At 39.2% G+C, this 22289-nt stretch overlaps 1 protein-coding gene across 2 annotated transcripts in view; it reads right to left on the bottom strand.

Annotated features, from left to right (window-relative positions):
• The window catches only part of btbd11a (BTB (POZ) domain containing 11a), a 180806-nt gene that overhangs the window by 46321 nt on the left and 112196 nt on the right, over nt 1-22289 (bottom strand). For both annotated transcript variants that reach the window (XM_038738711.1, XM_038738710.1), the window contains exon 2: nt 6869-7018. In XM_038738711.1, the coding sequence (XP_038594639.1) occupies nt 6869-7018 (150 nt within the window). The remainder of the gene's footprint in view (nt 1-6868; nt 7019-22289) is intronic.

The raw sequence follows: 22289 nt of genomic DNA, 5'->3' as shown, positions 1-22289 counted from the left end.
ATGAGTCACAGCTTTAAGAATGGGTGACATTAATGAAATCTTGTTGAAATGTAGGTTTTTAAAAAAAGAATAGGAATGGTAAAATAATGCTTTTTTACTGCTAGAAATATGAAGCATGTGGCCACAAAAAAAAAAGAGCACACTCACGTGCACTCAGGCAAAATCATAGTTAGAATGGTATTCAATAAGCAATCATTTCCTGGAAAAAGAGAAAAAACATCCCATCGCTGCGCAATTTTCTGTACCCTTTCAAACCAGCGCACAGCTCCTGCAGCTTTGCAGGGGGGAGAGGGATTCCTCAATTGGCAAAACCCACTCAGCCCTGAAGAATAAGCACTTTCCTTCTCTGCCTATGCACAGTAGAATACACAGTGACTCATTTTTCAAGCTGGCTATTGTCAACACAGGAAAATACAGAGCGAGTGATGCCCGAATGTTTAAAGCACACAGTCTGTAATAAACATCAAAATATTATCCTAAAAAGTGACAATTATGTATTTAGGTGTCAAATGAAAATTAGACAAATTAACTGATTGTAGCTTAAAGTTGCAAACCTATAGATTTTCCTGGTCCTGGTTGATATGGTGATATAACTGTAGTTACCATGATAACAACAAGTGCAGTGTAATACAACAGCAAACACTCCTTGAGCAGCTACATTGTCAGAAAGATCATTCTTGTTTTGTAAATGAGAAGCAGAAGCAGGAAAATAAAAGTCAAATTCTCCTCGTCTTGTTTATAGGTACAAAAGCAAAGTAGACAGTGGCAAAAACTAAAAAACAAATTTAATAGGGCTTGCTCCCAATTGTTTACTGCGCTGACAATTGTTTTTCACTGTGTACTTGTTCTTTTTAATATTTTGTCAGATTTGTATTGTACATTTTCCTGCATCTATTTACATTTACCTTTAATTTTTTATTTTCACTTACTAGGTTATGTTATGTGTTATGAAAACCTACTTGACACTAACTGCAGTGACAAATACATTGTGTTTCCAGCGACGGCTTCATAATAAAAGCCACCCTGTTTTTTGCCAGTTAAATATGAAGCAGCAGCAGTAGGAAATGTTGGATCTATACAGGGATATAGAGAAGCGTATATTGATGAGATAAAATTGAAAACAGCAGCACTGGATACATGCGGCATCATTTCCTGTGAATCCCTCGTGCGGGTAAAGGTAATCCGAATCCAACAATGAAATCTACTTTGAACAGTAAAAAAAACATAAATTAAAACGATTTTGGGGGATTATAACATTAACAAAGCTCATTCTTGAAATATTTGCCATCCTCTGTGGTAGAGGCACACCCAGCTTTAGGAATGGAGGGCCCCATTGTTAGAGGCCTGCACTGTATTACATTACACCGTTTATTTGCCTAGTGGCTGCTCTCTGACCCTTGGGGCGGCCGCTGTGCCGACAGATGAACGGCTTTTCTCTGTCACACCTGGTCACAATATGTCAGTTCAGCGCCTATAGATCCTACACAGCACACACAATGTGGCACGTGACGGAAAACTGAGAAAGAAAGTTATGCTTCATGGCAGACTGCCATGAGAAATGAGGAAAAGTGCAAACACCCAGAATATCAACTGCCCAAATCTGTCATTGGCGATCTGCTCTCCTCACTCGGACAAAGACATGAAATATGAGCAAATTAGATGAGCCGCGAGATAATGGTAACCTCAGAAATAAGGCTTATTTTTCCACCTCAACGGAATGAAATTATAGATGTAATGATGAATGTTGCTCTTTAACAGCCTATTCTATTATCATTTAATTACCAAACAAGCTGGGTGTGAAATTGCCCTCAGCCTGTATGGCCGCTTTACTTTCAAGTGATCTTGTTTTATTGTTCAGAAATTGAGTTGAGAACAGCTTAAAACTGATTTCAATTTAAACAATTAAAATGTGTTGATACCAAGCAGATTTGAAATGCTTGATGTGGGGACACAGCGTTTGACCATGAAACACCTGCTTCCTGTCACCGATTAGTTCCAGGTCTCTGCTGTGATATTAGAGGTTGTGTGTGGCATTTATATATTAACCTATCATTATCATGTTATTTCTTGTTATGAACATTAGTGTAATTACCATAAATCAACCAGGCTACCGCTGAGATGACACTATCAGCCTCTTCTCTGCATTATATACATAGACTGTCTAAAAGAAGTGGACGTAGCCACCGTGACGTGATCAGTGTATGTGCATTTAGCGCCTGTGGCATTCAATGAGGAAGTACCTTAAACATGCATTCTTTAGCCAGCAGGGGGCAACTCCATCCATCCACTGTCAACCACTTATCCTGTGTACAGGGTCGCGTAGGGCTGGAGCAAATCCCAGCTTACATTGGGCAAAAGGCAGGGTACACCCTGGACAGGTCACCAGTCTATCGCAGGGCCACACATAGACAGACAACCGCTCACACTCACGCCTAAGGACAATTTTGGAGACACCAATTAACCTAGCATTTGGATGGTGGGAGGAAGCCAGAGCACCCGGAGAGAACCCACGCGAACACGGAACTCCACACAGAAAGGCCAGGGCAACCGAGGATTGAACACACAACCTTCTTGCTGTGAGGCAATAGTGCTAACCACTGCACCACCGGGGCAACTCCACTGGTTGCAAAAAGAAGTCCGATTGCATTGGAGTCCATGCCAAAATGACTGAGGTCTCACTTGATTTATTCCCTCAGTAAACACTTTCCTGACTTTATGGTTTCACTTGCTAGTTTCAAGTCTTCTTCAAAATTTTGTGACAGATGAAGCAACAAATTTTGGCAACTTTTTGGTGGAAAAATGTTTTTAGAGGTGCAAATTGAGCATGTGATGAAGTTGAAAAGAAATTATTTGCACAGACAAGGAAAACTGGTGGAGAATGTACCTGTCCCCATAAAACCCTAAGGTAGTTACAGCCTAATGCGCACATGTCTTTTTAAGAGTGAAATCACCACAGTGCATTAGCAGATCACTTTGGTGCCAGAAAATGGTCAGGACAATGTGTTAAAATAATTCAGCATGGCTCTCCTGTGGTGCTTTTTGTGGCATACTCAGACTTTGTTGGGAGCCATTGAAATTTATTTTGAAAACACATGTTCATTATATTTTTTTTCAGACCCCCATGGTGTTTTTCCACTATTTGTACTAAGGGGAGGACACATTTCTACATAAAACAGAATGCATCACCCTCTCCAGTGGCTAGTTTCAGATGTTTCAGAAAAAGACTACTGTTACAGCAGCAGTAAAAATAATCACAAAATCACCTAAAAATGAAGCAAAACTTAAATCTGTTGTTCTGTTCTATAAATGACTTGATCTTGTTGTTTTATTTCTAATATTTCACTGTAACTGTTAACCGGGTGTTGCTGTGAAAGAGCATGTATGCTCAGCCAACGTACCTTACAAAAATACACTATTCCAAATCCAGGAAAATGCACACAATAACACATATCTGCTCCCGTTTTTGAGGACCCTTCTCTTAAAGTACGTGGCTGGGGTTACTCAATATTTTTCTTAATGTCAAGAACAGTTAGTTAGTTTTGGTCTTTTGAAAATATAGACTTTCACCAGACTTAATCCTTTAAATCCATGCATAAATTGGAGAGGCTGATTACACACAAGATGGACTTTTGATGACAGGCAAACTGCTCTTTCAGTGTTTTGCACCTGCTTTTGATAAAACAAACTAAGTTGTAGGAGGGAAAAAAAGGGTATGAAATGAAATGCAAAAGTTCCAGCAAATCTGTTTCTTTAAGTTGCTAGCAAAACCAGATGGCAGAACATGCTAAAAGTAGCACCATCAATACCATCATCATACATTTGATAAGTAGATTCACACTAGTGTTATTCAGTGATTCGTACACTAGATCAATCTGTTCACATAACACAACATGAGGAGGAAATCATGCCACAGAATCCACTGAAATCCTCTAAATGACTGCAAGCAGTTGGCATCAACTGTATTACAAGCCACATGTCAACATCTGGCAGCAGGAAGCCCAGCTGAGGGACCACGGCTGAGGGAATCAAACACACGGCACATTGAACAGGAATCAAACAGCCAGTGCTGGTTTTTCTGCTGCCTGATCCAAGTACGTGAACAGAATGTCAGGCTTTGGATGCTAATGACGCTTATAAACTGTGGTTACCACTGCATCTGCCAAACAGAGATGCTTACTTATTTTTGCCGCATAGTACCAGCCACATCCAAATATGTATCCTTTACCATATAAAGAGGCTGATGCTACCTTTCGTCACCATTAAAAATATCATATACATATAATAAATAATAAATAAATAATAAAATAAGCCTGAGCAATATGGTTGAAATCAGTTTCACAATATCAGTTTTTTATTTTAACTTTAACAGTTATTTGTCAACCTGTGCAGTGATCCCATAGTGTGTTTAAGATTAAATGAGTATTACACAAACTGGTTCTCAACCTAAACAAGGTCATGCTTTGTCCCTCACATTGTTTGCAATTTCTCTAACTGATTTGACCAAAGAAATTAAAGCTTCAAATTGTGGGATAATGTGTGGAAGGGAAATTATACGTATTCTTTTGTTTGCAGATGACATTGTTTTACTATCACCATCTGAAGAAAAACAAATGCTTTCTGAATCTGCTGTAAAAATGGAGATGTGTAATGACTGTCAACTTAAAAACTAAAATAATTCATTTTAGAAATTCCTATTCTACTCCTTGTGTTTACCGGTTTAAAATTTAATCAAGTAAGCTGAACTATGTAGATTAGTATAAATATCAATAATGACGAATGAAGGAATTTCATAAAAACTTTTGAGGTTCTTGGTAAATTAGCAGGTAGAGCTAAAAGCTCAACATTTGTTTGTTCAGGATAAGTAAGTTACTAAGAGCATTGGCTGGTGATATATGGACTGGAAAGCAAAGATTCTTATGTACCCAGCAGAAATCACATATCTTACAAATTACTGCTGAAACTGGAGGGTTTGTCACTCTGGAAGAAGAAAAGTGGATTTGCTGTTTCACTAATTTAGAAAATGAGTTCCATTTTGTTTTCTATCTGCCTTTTTACTGAAAACCACACAATGTACTGTTTGGTGAGACAAAAACAGATATTGATTGTGGATGTGGATGATGCATGACTGAGCTGGCGCTTTTCAATTCATATGTAAAAAAAACAGAAACCTGTCAATTACAGCTATCTCAGAATCATTAGTTTGGACAACAGAAGTCTGTAGAGCTAATGTGACAAGATGCTTTCACAATCTAAATCTCATAAAGCTGAAAGTCATTAAAATAATACTTAAACAAAACCTAGCCTTGTTTAGTTCAGTCATTGCAGACTCACGCTGTACAGCCAAACTTTGATATAAACCCAACGAACAGACAGACAAGGTTTTTCTGGTTTATACCTTGAAACTGTGAGATGGTAAAGACAGGATGCTGAATCACTACTGTGACAAAGAAAGATTTTTACATGAAAAGACTACAAATTCTTACTTTAATCAATCATCCATAGTGAATGGCTGGTTTGTAAAGAGCTACAAACATTCATCCACATAAAAATGTGCACAGACACAAACATGCAGCCACAGATAAAGCAGATATTTGTGGGGAACAGAATGATCTAACATGTGACTGTGGAGAGGACGAGGGTGGAGTTAGGCCCTTCCTTTCAAGCTGAGGTTAAAAGCCCATGTGGCGGTGACCTTGGATTTAAAGGTCCCCGGGTGGGACTCATAAACAGGTGTTAGAACAGCTGTAATAGAACAGTTCCTGGCTGCAGTGTGTCATATTGGTGAGGGAGGAGGTGAGATGGATGAGAAGAGGGGTGAGGGGACAGTAGAAAAGCAGTGGGTTGAACTAAGACCACCATGACAGCCTACAGGGATAGGGAGTGTGCATTTCCTTCACATTAATGGGGCTTTTTGGCAAATAGTTATGGAAATAAGTCCTCCAGCAGCTCAGTTTTAATGTGCATAACAATTACTACTACATTTATAATATACTTTACGCTAAACCAAGAGGTTTTATACTTACTGGTGTTCATCACACATTAGTGTCTCAGAGCTAATAACTATAGCCTGAAGTTGCTAATATTTTAGGTCAGTATTTCATACCTTTAAATCTTACTACTTTTAATGGTGTTGAAAGTTTAATAGGACTCACAATCACTTATAGATTCTTCAGCAGGGAAGACAGACAAAATTTTTAATAGAGTTCTGCTATGCTAGTTGTTATGTTGGCAGCTCCTTGTATGGATGGAGGAAGGTTTTATCTCAGGTTTTAGGCTACATTAAATGATAGTGGTTGATATTTGATCATTACTAAAAAAGCATGTCAGTCAAAACCTGTTTCCAGGGAACAATTTACTGTGCCGCTAGATATTGAATAGTTTAAATTAAAATAAAATGCACATCTCCTTATATGCAAAGTATGAGTGTAACTACAGTTACTATAAACTACAATACAAAAAAGTTTTAATATTCAATGTGGAGCTAAAAAATATGCCTCACTATTAAGTAAATCTCATCATTTGTGACTCCCAAATGGTAATATGCTTTGTTTGCATACATTAAATGTCAGAGGGAGCAATTATTAGCATTAGCATTCCTAAATGTTTTTCTACTCCACAAATCTTATCTAATAGTTGTTTTGTATGATGATGCTTGTGGCCAGCAAACACTCCACTTTCCAGTACACCACGCTTTATTCACTAAAATAAAAATGCTAAAATGAGGACACCTGCAAACATCCCTTTTTTCCCCTCAATGTTTGCCTAAGGAGTGATAAATTATACCTTTTGTGTTAGTTTGGTTTCTTTCCAACTTCGGTAAAATTCTCTAAAACTCATATTGTGTTTTGTAAACTGTTGTAAAACTCACTCAGTTCTGCGATGCTGCCCACCCGGGTTGCAAGCAGTGACTGTTCCAGCGTGCGGAGCTCGGCCTGGGTGTATCCCTGACACTCACTGCCTCTCCCCGAGCGTTGCTGGTCCCGGTGCAGGTTCAAACTCTCTGGCAGGCTCAGCACACCTGCAGGCAGCACAGAGAGCAGGGGCAAAAGATCAAAACCTGGAAAGATTTATGTATCTTCTTTGGGTGAAAATTACCAAAAGTTTTCATCCGCAGCACATTTAAGCTTCTCGCTTTTTGCTGATGTCATATGAATCACCAACTATGTGAAATAACAGGGGAATGCAAACTGCAATAAAAAAAAAAACATCTACAAGAGGGGAACACATACACACAAATCAGCGCTTTCAGTTAAATATTCAAAACAGAGTTGCTACGCTGGATGAGAAAAAACCACATTCATTTCACACACAGTGGCAAGAGAGCAAACATTTGTTTAGATGATTAAACGTGGAGACAAAGTTGCAGGTTAACAGCATAGCCTACTGTACTGCACATCAGATTTTTTTGGTGAAAGCATCACAGCTGGTATTATTATAGTAATATTATAGACTGAACTATGTCTTACAAGATGCTCAGCCATTCCGGGCATAGATTTGCAAGGAAAGTTAAAATCAAGGACAAGTGGACTCTAACAACTTGAAGATTCTTGAAGACGTTTTAAATCTCATCCTCTTTCAACTATCTGTCCTATAGGGACATAGGGAGAAACCATCTCTCAACTGGGGAAGAGGTCTTCAAAACCACTTACAATTCTGCCCTTTTATCCCTTCCCTGAAGATTGAACGTTCACATTTGGCCTCTTGTGACAATGCCAACGACGGTCCTTCAGTCTTGACCTCAAGGTGACCCTAACAACCATAACAACTGTCATTACAACAGCCAGGAGTACAACGCACCAAGGGGTATCCATCACCTTGATAACCCCAAAAAGGTAAAATACCTGGGACTCCCTGCCAGTTAGTCAGAACTGAAGAAGCCTCTTGGATGAGTTGAAGAATCTTTAACCAAGGCCAGTTGCCCACGCTTTCGAACCTCCTTGCACTCTAGACTGAACATTTTAATGAATGGGATGCTGATTTATTTCTGTAGCAGTTCTTTCACACAAAGGTTTCTTTTAACATTAAAGTTACATGACTGAAATACATGACTCAGGATTCTCCATAGTGAATTCTGAGCCCTTTTGTTTGATTTTACTCTCCTTTTGACTTTACACCCGACTTGTAGTTCATAGCTGGAACTCTAATTGAGCCAATTAGGCTGTGAGCCACATTTGTTACTTCAAAGCTGTAAATTCAAAGCATGACTTTCAGCAGTGTTGGGATGTGTATTTTTCTTTTGCATCTTGTTGTGAACACACGTGTGTTCCCCCTGCAAATAGGTGCAGCAGATAATGCTGGCTCGAGGGGATTAATCCATTTAGGTGCTGTTACTGCAGCCAGGCTTTGTTTAGCTGCACAGAATGGTTTGTGACAGATGGGATACTGAGTTTTTTGCTACAGGAAAATGGAAAGCAACACCCTGCAGAGTGCTAATCCTAATGACACTGCGCAGGGGAATATGTCGTTTCTCAGCAAACAGTAATTACAAACATGGAGGAACTCAGTCAATTTGTCTGTGTGTGATGCCAGCACATAAGACAAAAGACCCAAGCAGTGGACTCAGTGCAGAAGGCGCAGGAGTCTCATTCTGTAGGAGTTTTCCCTCCATGGAAAGGAAGGCAGTGATTTCTCCAGCTCCAGATCCCTCCCACCATGTCCTCTTCCCACAGTGTCCTGCCCAAGAATTCCAGTATTCCCCAGTCAGAGACCCACTCCCTCTTCTTCCCACAGCCTTTCTGGGGAGGTTAGCTTTATTTGGAGCCTCTAAATAATGATTAGAACAGCCTTTTCTATTACTGTTGACTGCTGATGGAACAGCTGGTATGAGGGTGTGTCTCAAAAGGGAATTCCTCCAGAGATATTGAAACAAAAATGTAGGTTATTGGTAGCATGTCTATATTACAGAGAGATGAAATATTCTCCTTTAAGCAATGATTTGATTGTTTGCAGGAAGGTGAAAACCAACAGTTTTATAGACAGACATCAAACCCTTTCAAAGCCTTTAAATTACTATAGTTTAAGGTGTAGTTTGGAGCTACTTCACACTGAAATATATGAATTAAATGCTCTTGAAATGGTTATACGTAACGAAGAGATCTAAAAAAAAAAAAACTAAAAAAAGAAAACAAAGAAAACAAAGAACATTCACCCACATTTAGCTCAGTTAACAGTTCCTTGACATCCACACATATTTTGACCTGCAAATCACCAAATTTGATTGTGATTTTCTAAATTGAGGCTTTTTTGCCAGCAGGTCACCTCTTTAAGCAGTTAGGTTAGTCGTTTTACGCAGGTTTTGGATTAGGTTTTAAATTAGGATTTGGTTTAACTTTATTTTTAAGGTTAAGTTGTCAAAGGTCAAGTGGAGTTAAAGAGGTGGTATTATGCTAATTTTCAGGTTCAAAATCCTATTTAGATGTTGTACCAGAACAGGTTTACATGGTTTAATTTTCAAAAAACACCATATTTTGTCATACTGCACATTGCTGCAGCTCCTCTTTTCACCCTGTATCGAAGGCTTCGTTTTAGCTACGGAGTGATACATCTAGTCTCTAAAGGATCTTTGTTGGGAGTTGCACATGCGCAGTTCCTAGTTAAGTACTACTAGCCAATCAGAAGCAGAGAAGGGCAGGTCAGCGAAAGGCCGGTAAAAAATGACACGTATTTTCATTGTGACGTCACAAAAAAAGGGAAGTAAATGCTGGACTACAAACGAGCTGTTTTCAGGCATTCAGAGCAGAGTTTTCTGTGGGAGATGGGAACTCCCTTTGGGGTGGACCTTGGGCTTTTTCACTTTGCAAACCTAGTACATGCACAAAAAAGATATATAACTCAATAAAGGAGAGGGAAAAAGCCAGAAACCATAATACCACCTCTTTAAGGGTATGCTTCAAACAAAGTTGTTGACAGGAGTTGCAGCGTTTTATAGAAAAGGCGCTCTGCCTCGCCTGAAACATAATATTAGGCTTAATAAGAGTCAGGAAAAATGAGCTGTGGTGCTACATCACACAGCAAGAGACATTTATTTAATGATTGAGGGGATAGTATAAATCATCATTGAATAACTACAGGATCTGTCTGATTCAGCTCAGCATGTAATTGATTGATTGATTGATTGACTGACAACATCGTCCATTCATTTAACAGTAATTATTAATCAGAGAAAAGAAAGTGGGGGTGCAAAGATTAAGAGATTCAGTGACATTGATACAGAAACACAGATCCATGTCAAATTCTGTATGAAATATGGGAATAAAAAAACCAATATGGGCACTAAGCGCATCTTTCCAAATAACTCTCAATGTCTGCACTCCTGTGCCTCTTGTGTATGTGTGTGTGCATGTCTGTGTTGGCTAACTTCCACCAATCTATTTCCTTGGGGAAACATTGATGACCATCAAAATTTTTTTGTAACTTTCCAGAACAGACAATGGCGCCCACTTCATGCAGTGATTTGCTATAGGTGAACTGAGGTGAGAAAGAAGGCTCTCAAGCTCTCCTTTGTTCTTTTTTTACCCATTATTTTAATCACTTTTTGTATGTATAACCAAGTGCAACACAAGGAAGGCCTGCCAGGAGAGACCGAGACAAAAGACAGAGTTATTTGGAGAGAGAACAGGAAGGCTTTAAAGGTAGTGGATGACAGGTGCAAACTAGTTTGTTTCAAGTATACTGGATCTTAAGTATGTGTTAAGTGGAAGCAGAGCAGCCGGAGAACATCGAAGGTAGAACTACTCAATATTTTCCAAATCTGATCCAGTTTCAGTAAAACCTGAGAATAAAGTTGCGTTCCTGTACAGTAATCAGTGAGGGCTAGTCTTGCATAACAGGCCTTGATTTAGCGTGGTCCAGCTAAGCCCCACCCCTCTTATGTGCTTGGGGAAGTTGGCCAATCAGAAGCAAGTAGGCTTTCAGGGAGGGGGGCCTTAACGCGTTAATTAATTAATGCCAACAATTATTTTATCGCACGTTAATGCAGTTTTTATTATTATTATTTAGATAGTTTGTTGCTCACTGGCTCTGAATACACATACAGTCAAACCACAGGTGACAGGGTGGTGATGTTGATCAGCCTGCAAGCGTGTGGGAGAAGTAGATAAACAAAAGTAAGACGAGTGATCAAGTGGCATAGCTACACACTGCATGCTGATTAGTATTGGGTAAGATGGCGGTCTTAGGAACGTTCTTAAAATCACAACGTGGTTGCTCTGCCGCTCCGTTGATCAGACAGGAGACAGTGCTCCGCGAGTAAATGGCAGGCGCTCTATGGAGAGTAACCATGGCAACGGCTGTGCGTTACACAGCTGTAGCCTATTAACTTAAGTTAAAATTATATATAACTTTACCTGATAGGCCTTCATCTAGTTGCTCTGCCATGTGAATTCCCTCCTGTTGATGTCCTATTTAGTAAACAGTAATAGATTCTGGAAACTCACAAACAGTGAGGATCAGTCTCTCTTCCAATGATTTGTGCTGCGTGTCGCGTACAAGAAGTTCCAGACAATTTAACTATGGCAGCATGTGTATGAGGCGACCACTTCACCTCACTCTAACAGGGACACTTGCTTCTGAACATAGATTGTTTAAGTTGCTCCCTGACAAAAGAAAAATGTTTCTGCTAATACCTGTTCAGAAAAAAAACAAGTAAACAGATTTATATATGATAACCTGTTGCTCAGAGGGTGCCTGTTATGATGTTATGATTGTGGCTCTGGACTCTGGTGGTAACTTGTTTTAACAAGCTAGATAAAAGGTAATGCCCTGGCAGTGGCAAAAAGCTTTTGTTTAATATTTGATTTGATTACATTAATGTTTAAGTTGAGATTTACAAGAAATATTTTATTGCTACTGTGTAAAGGTAATACTGATGGTAAAAAGTGTTAGCAAACCACATTATTGGGTCTAATGTATGTTTTTCTAAACAAAAGGTCAGGGATCATGATGGAAGAAAACTGTGAAACTGCAAAGCAAACAACATATCCATGTTGCCCTAGTGCAATATGCTTGCTCAGTGCTGCAAATGTCGAGGGAAAAGCAAAGCCCAGAAAAGTTAGTAAAGTAAAAATTGTGAAAGAAGACTTCAGAATGCCTGGTGGCAAATAGAAAAGCGTGAATTCCTTAAAAAGGAAGTTGTCAGTCCTTCTCCACCTCCTGTCCCAGAGTGAAGCAGAGAAATCTCCTCTAATCACCAAAACCACATTGGCATTTAAGGCTTCCTGTTGGAGATTAAGCACGTGTGTTTTTAAAGTTTTTATTTTTCGTATCTTTTAGGGGAGGGTTGAATGATTCACAGTGCTCTCCATAATCAAGACCTCCTATCTTCACCGTTGGCCCAAATTCATATCCCCAAAATTTTTCCACGTTTTTTCCCACTTCCCTAACTATTCTTTTAATATAATCCTGGTGTGCCAGCAAGACCTTTGCTGAATTATTCATCCCGTCAGATCAAGACAAATAAACAAGTCTGCAGCTCTCTTTCCCAACCTCCCACTTCCTCTACATGTTATCTCTCACTAACACTTGGCTTCTCTGGAAAGAAAAAAAATATTTGATCCAAGGTGCTGTTTGTGTAATAAACATCAGAGGTGAGTAAGAATTCAGTCTGGCCCTGCGGAGCCGGAGACTATGAAAAAAGAAGAGTCGGGGATGGAGAGAGGAGGGGATGCTGACACAAACCTCTGATTATAAAATGACAAGCAACATGAGACTCGTTACGGGCGTGTTTTATAACCTCCTATTTCTGTGTCACTTCAACCACATCTGTCTGACCTCCGAGGCAATTGGATGAGCTCAGCGGTATATATATGTATACTTGAGAAATACTTGAGAAACAGTCTAATGCCAGATAAACAGATATGACCTGTATTTTCTATTCAGGGGCTCCCTTCATCTCTATTGTTGTCGGGCAGATGAAGATGGAGACTGGGTCACAGGGACAAGACTACTTTAAAGCTCCAAGTGCTGTACAAACTCCCCCTGAGTCATCTCTGCAGGAATACTCATCATGAAAGTTGCCATAAATAATGTAGAGAATATTGAGCTGTACAGGCATATACCCACAACGGCTGCTGCGAATAATGTGCAGTTTGCTAATATATCATTTGAGAAAAAGATTTGGAAAATAATTTTGGCCTCCTTTATTGAGTTATATACCTTTTTTGTGCATGTAATAGGTTTACAAAGTGAAAAAGCCCAAAGTCCAGCCCAAAGAGAGTTCCCATCTCCCACAGAAAGCATTGCTCTGAACTGCATGAAAACAGCTCGTTTGTAGTCCAGCCGCTTCCTTTTCATCCCTGTGACGGCACACTGATGAAAGCTAAACGCACCTCATATAACGCTCTCCAAGGCTAGTCTGACACGCCCTCAAAAATACCGGCGGAAAAGCACTGAGCTGCAGCACACAGCTCCTCTCCCTTCCAAACACTAGCTACCCTCCAGGCAGTCAATGGACATACAGTTGTTACTGTGATGTAGAGCTCAGTTAAAACTTTAAGGATGAAAGAAACTTTTGTTACAGATTAATAACTCACCACTCAGAAACTCTTGCTCCAGTCTATGTTGCCAAGCTGGTCGGCAACATGCACAGCTGAACCGAAGCCGTTAACCGGCTCCTCACTGACCCGCCCTTCTCCTGATTGGCTATTACCGGCTTTCGCTGACCCACCCTTAGTAGTCCTTAACTAGGAACTGCGCATGTGCAACTCCCAAAAAAGATCATTTAGAGACTAGATGTATCACTCCATAGCTAAAACAAAGCTTTCAACACAGGGTGAAAAGAGGAGCTGCAGCAATGTGCAGTATGACAAAAAATATGTGTTTTTTGAAAATTAAACCATGTAAACCTGTTCTGGTACAACATCTAAATAGGATTTTGAACCTGAAAATGAACATAATTGTCACAGCTGGAAACTGTGGTACAAAGATGCTACTCTTTGATATTAACCAGCTTTAAAGCTGCAATGTTAAGCAACTTCTCAACCAGGTTTTTGACGTTTACATGATTGTGATGAGCTGAAATTGGTCCGAGAAGATACAACAGAAATATGGCTTTTAAGTTTACTTTTAAGTCTTACTATTTCTAAAGCTATTAAGGGTAAATTGTAACGACAAAGACAGTGTAGGGTTCAGTTCACAGGGAAATAAAGCAATGCGAGATCCTGGTAAGTTTTGAAATTAGTCAGAGTTGGTTGCTTGTTGCAAATGGCAAATGTCCAGAAATGTACAGTATATGTGTATGTATATCTATATAGTAGCCAATCCAATCAATCAATAGTAGCCAATTTGATTGATCAAAATGACCCAAAACTTGTCAAAAATTCACTTTTATGTGGCATCTAACGCATCTCACAGTGGGTTGGAGTCTTTGTGTAAGAAGTGTTTTACAACATGTCTAAAAAGGCAAGATTCAGTAGCTAAATCAATCCATTTCAATGGAATTGCGGCGATTAGTGGTTTTTGTAAGGGGGAAGTAAATTCTGACCCACAAGTTTGCACCACTGACCAGTATGAAGTTTGAGGGAACAGACAACTGGAGAGTCCACAATCGAGGCAGCTTCTTTTAAAAGCTAATAAAAATTATAGCATCCATCCAGCCATCCAGCCATCGTCAACCGCTTATCCTGCATACAGGGTCGCGGGGGGCTGGAGCCAATCCTGTACATACATACACACACACATTGTTGCCCTTTCCACAAGGCACAAGGCAAGCTGAAATCTCAAAACAATCTGCTCTACAATTTCAGAACAAATCCAGCAGTCCCGCTGTGAGAAGGTCTGTCAGATGAGTTCAGAGGACTGAAGGCTGCAAACCTTCAAACAAATCATTACACAGTGTTTACTGAACCTTGATGGAGGTGAATGTAAGCATGACCTGCCTGATTTGTCCTTTCTATCAATACATAAGCTGATAGCCTAGTATCTTCTGAGAATCAATTTTCCAGGAACTCAAGAAAACAGTTAGCATGTTTTCAGACTCAAAGCTTTAGAGACGGGAAAGCTTTAACACTATCCAGGGGTTTTTGAAAAGACTTCAGAGAAGAAGCATGACAGAGAAGCATGTGATCCCTCAGCTGAAATGAAAACAAGACAATCAGCTAATAGTCTGACAGCACTTAATCTAAAGTCTTTTCCAGATTCACCATACCACAGAGAGAGATTAATCTGAAGTGCAAGAGGCACCAAAGAGACTTCAGAAGTGTTGCAGATGGGTGACAGCACAATGTGTTTTGGACAGCGCTTTGAGGAAAACACTGCCGGTTTAATGGCATACCTTGACATTTTGAATTTGATCTATTTCTACACCAGAAACATGAGGTGAAAAAGATTTCTATACTTGTGCATTACTTAAATTCACTGTCTTGTTATCCTTGTTAGGTTTTCTCACTGAGCCAGAGACATGCATCATGCCTCCCTGCACCTGTGCTGCTGACTTTACTGAAGTTTGAAGCCAAAATGCTCACACTTAGCTTATATTATGTAATCTTTTTACATTTTCTCTTGTTTTGTAAAAGATCAAGGTCACTGATATTACTTGTGCATATGTGTAGGGCTGCAACTCATCTGCTAATTTTTATCATCAATTTATATGCAGATTATTTTCTCCAGTTTTCAAAATGTCAGAAAATAGTTACAAAGTCTTTAAAATGACTTAATTGTCTAACCAACAATCCACAATCCAAAGATATTCCATTTTACTGTCATGTGAGACAAAGAAAAGAAGGAAATCCTCATAATTTAGAAGCTGGAACCAGCCTTAGGCAAAAATGGTTACCAATTAATTTTAATTCATCATGAATTTTCTATTGATCGATTAATCAACTAATTGTTTCAGCTCTACAGATGTCTCTTGGGTATTAATTATGACAGTATATGCATGTCTGTGTGTGTGTGTAATTAACAGCCCATTATAAAGACTTTCCTGTCTCTTGCATGAGAAAAGCACCATTTAAAAAAGGTCTTTTCAGAAGAGAAATGGGAGACCGGATTATGTGGACTGTCTAAAATCAAGCCCCAGGGCATAATGGTATTCCTGATCAATGCCATCCTTTTATATGACAGACAGCCAATCCCTTCTGAATGGCTTTACCACTCAAGAGCAAAGAAAGCTCAATTCCCTAATGCCCAACCTTTGAGGGGAATCGCCACAAAAGAAAAAAAAAAACACTTTTAAGAAAATGACTGCCCAATACGAACTAAAGTATCACGATGATGACGGCATGACTTGTTGAATTGAAGCCACGTGTACGAGGCCTCTGCTACTCTAAATGACAAGTCAAGGTCAATTAGGTCACTTTGAAAGCTACGAACCATCAGCTCCAACATGTGCCGGTATTGCAGCACCGTTCTCGCCCTTACCACATGGCTCAGGTCTCTTATTTTCTGCAGGAATGTCCAATCGATTTTCTGTAGCGATAAAGTGGCGCTCTCCCCTTGTCAGTGAGAAAACTCTGGTGGAATATTAACATGTAGTTGCCATGGCAACAGGAGACTTCTGCCTAACAGCGTAGTGATTGCCTGAGCTAGAAAAAGCAGCTTTTCTTTTTACTGTAAGGAAAGCACATACATAAGAAAACTCAGCGCCTCTGAGAGTTTTGAGCCTTAGAGCCCCATCCACATGGCTGACCAGCAATATAACAAAAAGCATCTCATCACTGGGGAATGATTCAGTTGGGTAATTGCTGCATTTAGTATACCAGAGAGACATTTATTCTCTCATCAATAATGAATGAATGTACTTGGGACTCAGACCACATTAGCAGTGAAATGGCCAAAATGATTAAACGGCCGACCCAACTGGCTAACTGCGAATGTCAGCTGTAGATCCATGACCCAGCTGTTGGTAGAAGCCCACAGCAGTAAAAGAAAGAGCAGGGATACTGCTTTGAGGCATTTTTGTCATATTGTGCATTTATGCCAAAGGTATGAATGTCTAATTAGTTGACTAATGTTTTAAATATAGTCTAAGCTTTGTGGCTCCCAAGTTGATCAGCAGCTTTAAACTCTCTGATAAAGAATAATGAACCACGTGGCTCATTGACGTCAGCAACTGAACCAGCTCACAATCATATATACACTTTATCAGGCTTTGCCATATGGTAAAACTAACGTGAAAACCTATTTACATGTTAAAGGAGGATTAAAACAGTTGAGTGCAAATGTGTTTTGCATGATTTGTTAACGAAATTGTCAAGAAAGCAAAAATAGGAAAACAGGTTTGGTGAAGTTTCAAAGCATGAAGATAAAGAACAATGAAATGTTTCACCTGTGACAGAACAAATAATATTTGGTGGCTGCATGCAATCTCTTACGTTCTCTTTGCAAGGGAGTTATTATCGTCCCTCCCCACTCCTTGCTGTGCTGAACTTGATGTTGGTGAACCTGGTGGGGTGACAAGGGCAGAGTCTAGACGCCCAACAAGCTGTACATATTTTACACTCACTGAATAATCCATCCCAAAAGGTGATGTTTTTTCAACTTGTGTGAAGGAAATATTCTGTTGTACACAGAAGTTACTTATTTCGTGCAAACAAGAGCCACCTCAAAATGGAGGGAATTCATATAAAGTTTTATTTTCAATGTCATACAATGCAGTTCATGCCTCTCAACCGCTACAGCATTGGACTGAGCAGGAATCATCTGCTTTGTATATTTTAACATAACATAAGCTTAGCAGATTTAAACTCTATAGTCATGGAAGATGCATAGGTTTACAAAATACAGTTTTAATGCAGATGAATAAAATGCAACAAGAAAATTAACATAAAAGTGAAAAATTAGCTGAGCTAAATCAGGACACAGACTTCGGCTCTCAGCCAGGCTCCCATCGTTCACTTAAAGGAGCCAACTTGTCGCAACTGACACATCACTGGGCAGTTAATGTCAGCAAACCTTAGGTAGATGCTATTTAAGTTAATGTGTAAATTTGCTGACTCTTGCTCTTCTCTGCTTGTGCTCCTGATGATGTTGATTAAGATGTTTTCAAAGCAACTGACTAATAAAAATCTTGGTAAATGAAGGCAAATTCAATGTGTCATTATCCTTTAACTGCCACTTGTGGCCCCCAAAGATTGCAGTTCAGCAGAACTTACATAGCCTCCCTTTAAAAACCTTTTGGTGTGTTTTGTCTGTACAGACAGTTCATGGAAAATCACTTGGGTGGATGTGTGGTTACCTGAAAGTTAATGGGTTATTTTATAGAAACATTAAACTTGTGCACACTTGAAAATAACTGCCTTTTCTTGTGTGGACAAGGTCATTATTTGCACCCACAAGATAATATCTTATTGCCGCAAGATAAAAAACAATGTTTTAAGACTTCAGGGGCTTTATAACAGAACAAAACTGGAGCCATAAATAATTTCATTAGTTTTGATAAATAAATAATAAGTGAATAATATATTTTGTTTGTCTTGCATTAGAGTATGATAGGGTGTAAGATAAGTGAAAGAGGAAGCTATTAAGGCCAAACAATCTAATCCATAAACCACAAAAAACACAAAAATACTCAAATACTCCAATACTCGCACATACTGTAGCTATCTAGATAAAAGTATAGTTAGCCTTCCATGATCGAGAATGTCCTGGTCACAAATTACACATACAAGATAAAGGACATTTAAGCAAATTATTCTAACCAACGGTTACTTATTTCAGTCTTCACCAGCTCTGTATCCAAGTTATGTGTGCATATGTAAAACTCCAGTCTACACATGATGATAATAGCATGAAGTTTGGTGGGTTGCCATATTCTAACATTGCCCTTATAAATGTTTCTATCACTGGCTTTCAGCGCTTGGTGTCTGCCTGTTAGCTCTGCAGACAGGCAACACACAAAGGGTCTGAGAGAGTAATACTATTATCTGTCTCACTCAGTGTGAGAGCAGCTCTTAATGGAAGTCCCTGCATTCTTGCACCTAAAAGGGTAAAACAGAGCTCATTGAAGATCAAAGCTATACATAAATCTGCTGCCTCACATTCAAAACGTTTAAGCAGCATGATATTTGACTTAAGTCTACTGTACATCAGAGGAGGGATGCAACAAAGACTACCCCGATCGCCCAAAACATAACTACATACAGACTGGAATTCTTAAAACACTTCATTAACACATCAAAACTTCCACTGGTCAAATACCTCAGTTTATGACATGATAACATTAACTCTCAACCTGTTCACATATTATTCCAAATGCTCAGCCCAACTGCTTTTATCGTCACACTAGATAAATAGAAATTAAGCTTAAATTAACTAGTTGTAGAAAAGCAAAACCAACAATTTTTATATGTAACTATCACTTGTTACTTGGGAATTTTATTCAGATGTAATTACCCCGATGCTGCCGTTGCAGCCGTTTGTTGAGACTTTAAAAGTAAAACCTGTGAGCTAGTGGAGGCAGCCATCTGAGTTTATCACTGCACGCACATGGCATAATGTTTTTTTTAAATCAAATACATTGTGCGTATCCTGTGGAATGAATGGATGTGCAAAGATGACGTTGAGTCTTCAGAATTTTGCATCCATGTTTGCTAGCCCATTAGCTGAGATCCTTTGCACATTACCACCATGCGACACCAACTGTCGATAAGCAGAATAGAGTGAAACCTTTGCCAGAAAACAGGAACCCACTCTGGCTCCATGGCTCCACCTCTTGCAGTCTGTGTCCACCTCAGGACATTCAGTTCTCTGATCACTCTTTTGCTGTCATGCCTTCTGCCACACTGCTCACCTGAAAGCTATGCTGACACACACTGCTTTCAAACATCCCACCTCCACCCCAGCATCCACCTGCTGACTCTTAGTCTATGTTCACCTTGGGCGGACATTTTACCGTCAATCCCCATTCCCTGCTGTGCTCAACTTGGTGTTGAGGGGAGGTCAGAATCTAGACAACCAGCAAGCTCTGCGTATTTTACACATAATTCACATAATAATCCATTCCATGTGATTTGGCTGACTGAACTTTCCTTTTTGCCAAGTGGGATGTGTCGCACCTGCTCTGAATCAGAGATACAACTATGACGTTGGCGTAAATGGTTTTCTAAACTTGGCCGCTTGTACAGTTTGTACAATATGACATGAACACAAGAAAATACATTCTAAAATTTTTCACCAGTTTTGTTTTTTTGTTTTGTTTTGTGCATTAAACATTTCAGCCTCATGGGGCCACCAGCGTGGCTTTATAATTGTAGTCCTGTTTAATCTTCAGTTGCTGCTCACTGACCAGAACATTTCTCCATCCGTTCATTAGTACTTGAATGAACAAGATGGGCCCCTCACATCCTCATAAATAAATCACAACAAATGAATGTATCCGGCCAAGTAATGGAAACACATGCAGATGAGTTTACTTGGAATGATTTTACAGGGTTTGCTCAGTCACTGCTTCTCACTAATATAAAAACTTTGCTCTGCCTACTCTGATTCTGACTGCATGTTTGCAAACCTTTTCTGATCAAATTCTACAATTGAAAATGAAATAAATATGAAACTGTTTTTTTGTTCCCAATATATTCTGATATTTCTCACAAATATCAGAATATCACTAGAACAAAGTGTGAATTTCATATCCCATCCTAAATGTAAAGGCTGTGAACTCTCCCCATTCATAATGTAACATTATTATTTTTTATTGTTAGTGGTGGCTTAACAAGCATCATGTTATTAGGCTATAACTATGTACAGATGCCTTAGATTGATCAGTTACAATTAATAATAACTTATAGTGAAGTTTAATAGACAATATGCAGAGTAACAAACGGTTTGATAAATGCAGTGGAGTAAAAAGTAGCCTACAACATTTACCTCTAAAAAGTAGCATAAAATGTACCTCAAAACTGTACTTTTAAGTGCTTGAATAAATGCACTACTTCTAACTAAAAACTATCACCAATTGTTAATACCGATGTATGAGCACCATTTTACAGTTGTAGCTGCTCAAGATAGTTTTAACTAAAATATATACTGTTATGTAGGGCTGATTTGATGCTTCGATGGGCCGAAGCCTGATTCGACTGTCAATCTCACAGTCGTCAACGTCTGATTTTACATAGAACTATCAGTTTTCTCCCAATAAGTTGATATACTGACTATTACAATATACATTTCAACGTATAATGCTGTAAATAAAAACATTTCAAAAAGAAAAAAAGTGTGTGAATAAATCCAGAATTGTAACCCTAACCCTTAAGGTAGGGGGCATCAGTGCGCATGTATGTGTGTGTGAGTGTGTAGTGGAAGACGGCGCCTTAACTTCACCATTGTTGTGCAAAGTAGTCCGCAAATCGCGGGATGTTGGGATCATTTATCGCCACTGATGAACCAGACAAAGAATATTACATTGTTTTTAAATAGTAACGTTACTTGAAATAAACCTGCGAGGAACCGCGATGTGGATTCAGCTGTCAGCCGCACGGCATGCATGCAAAACTCTGCACGAAACGAGTGAATGGCAGGCGAGCAGAGAGAAAAGGGTCAATAATAAGACTCAGTTTAGCTCGAAATGTTACAGTGACTAAGCTTGTCAGGATTAAAGCGGAGCTACCGTGTGTTACCCCCGCATGTAAATCCTCAGTCAGGGACAGCCCTTCTAGTTTTCCCATTGTAGGGTTCAGCTCCCTTCAAAGAGGTCTTTATGATGATCAATGGTGCAGGAAGGAAGAAAACCAAGGATCTGGTACAAAAATCTGTATTTACTTTTTGGTATTTTCTCAATCTTTCTGGGACAGTTGTTTAAATATAATACATACAATATTAAACATTTTCCTCTGAAATGTAGGGGAGTAGAAGTAGAGTGCAACATAAAAAAGAAACTCAAAATTGTACTTAAGTACAGTACTTGAGCAAATGTACTTGTACACTGGCTGTGAATACATGAAATCTGTATAACCTGACTTGTAAGCTGCTCTGAAAATGATGAACTTTGCAAATGAGTGCACCCTAACACCAACTGGCATATGGCGTATAGTACTGAAGCTCCCTCGATGACTTTGATCTCTAAACTTTCAAACCCCAAATATTAATTTGCCTCACTTGTAGCCGTAAAGTACATAAATTGCTACAGCAAATACCAATCACGAGAGACATATTTTTTTCAGGGCGAAAGGTGTTGCACCAGATGGCCTTCCAATCAAATTTCTGGTCCTGTGCCTAATCCACAGCAACCAAGCAGTGCATCAGCAACATCTTTAAGTAAAGTGAACCGACGCTTTGGTATTCAATGTGATCTTTATGCTCTGTATCACAACTTACACTTAGTATTCTGCAAAAATACAACAACATGAAACTTGGTATGT

Source organism: Micropterus salmoides, unplaced genomic scaffold (assembly GCF_014851395.1).
Source record: "Micropterus salmoides isolate LMB-PRFRI ecotype aquatic unplaced genomic scaffold, ASM1485139v1 Ms_hic_scaffold_23, whole genome shotgun sequence".
NCBI classification, from domain to species: Eukaryota; Metazoa; Chordata; class Actinopteri; order Centrarchiformes; family Centrarchidae; genus Micropterus; species Micropterus salmoides.
Note: the sequence above shows the minus strand (reverse complement) of the source record. Positions and strands in the feature narration are given on the sequence as shown.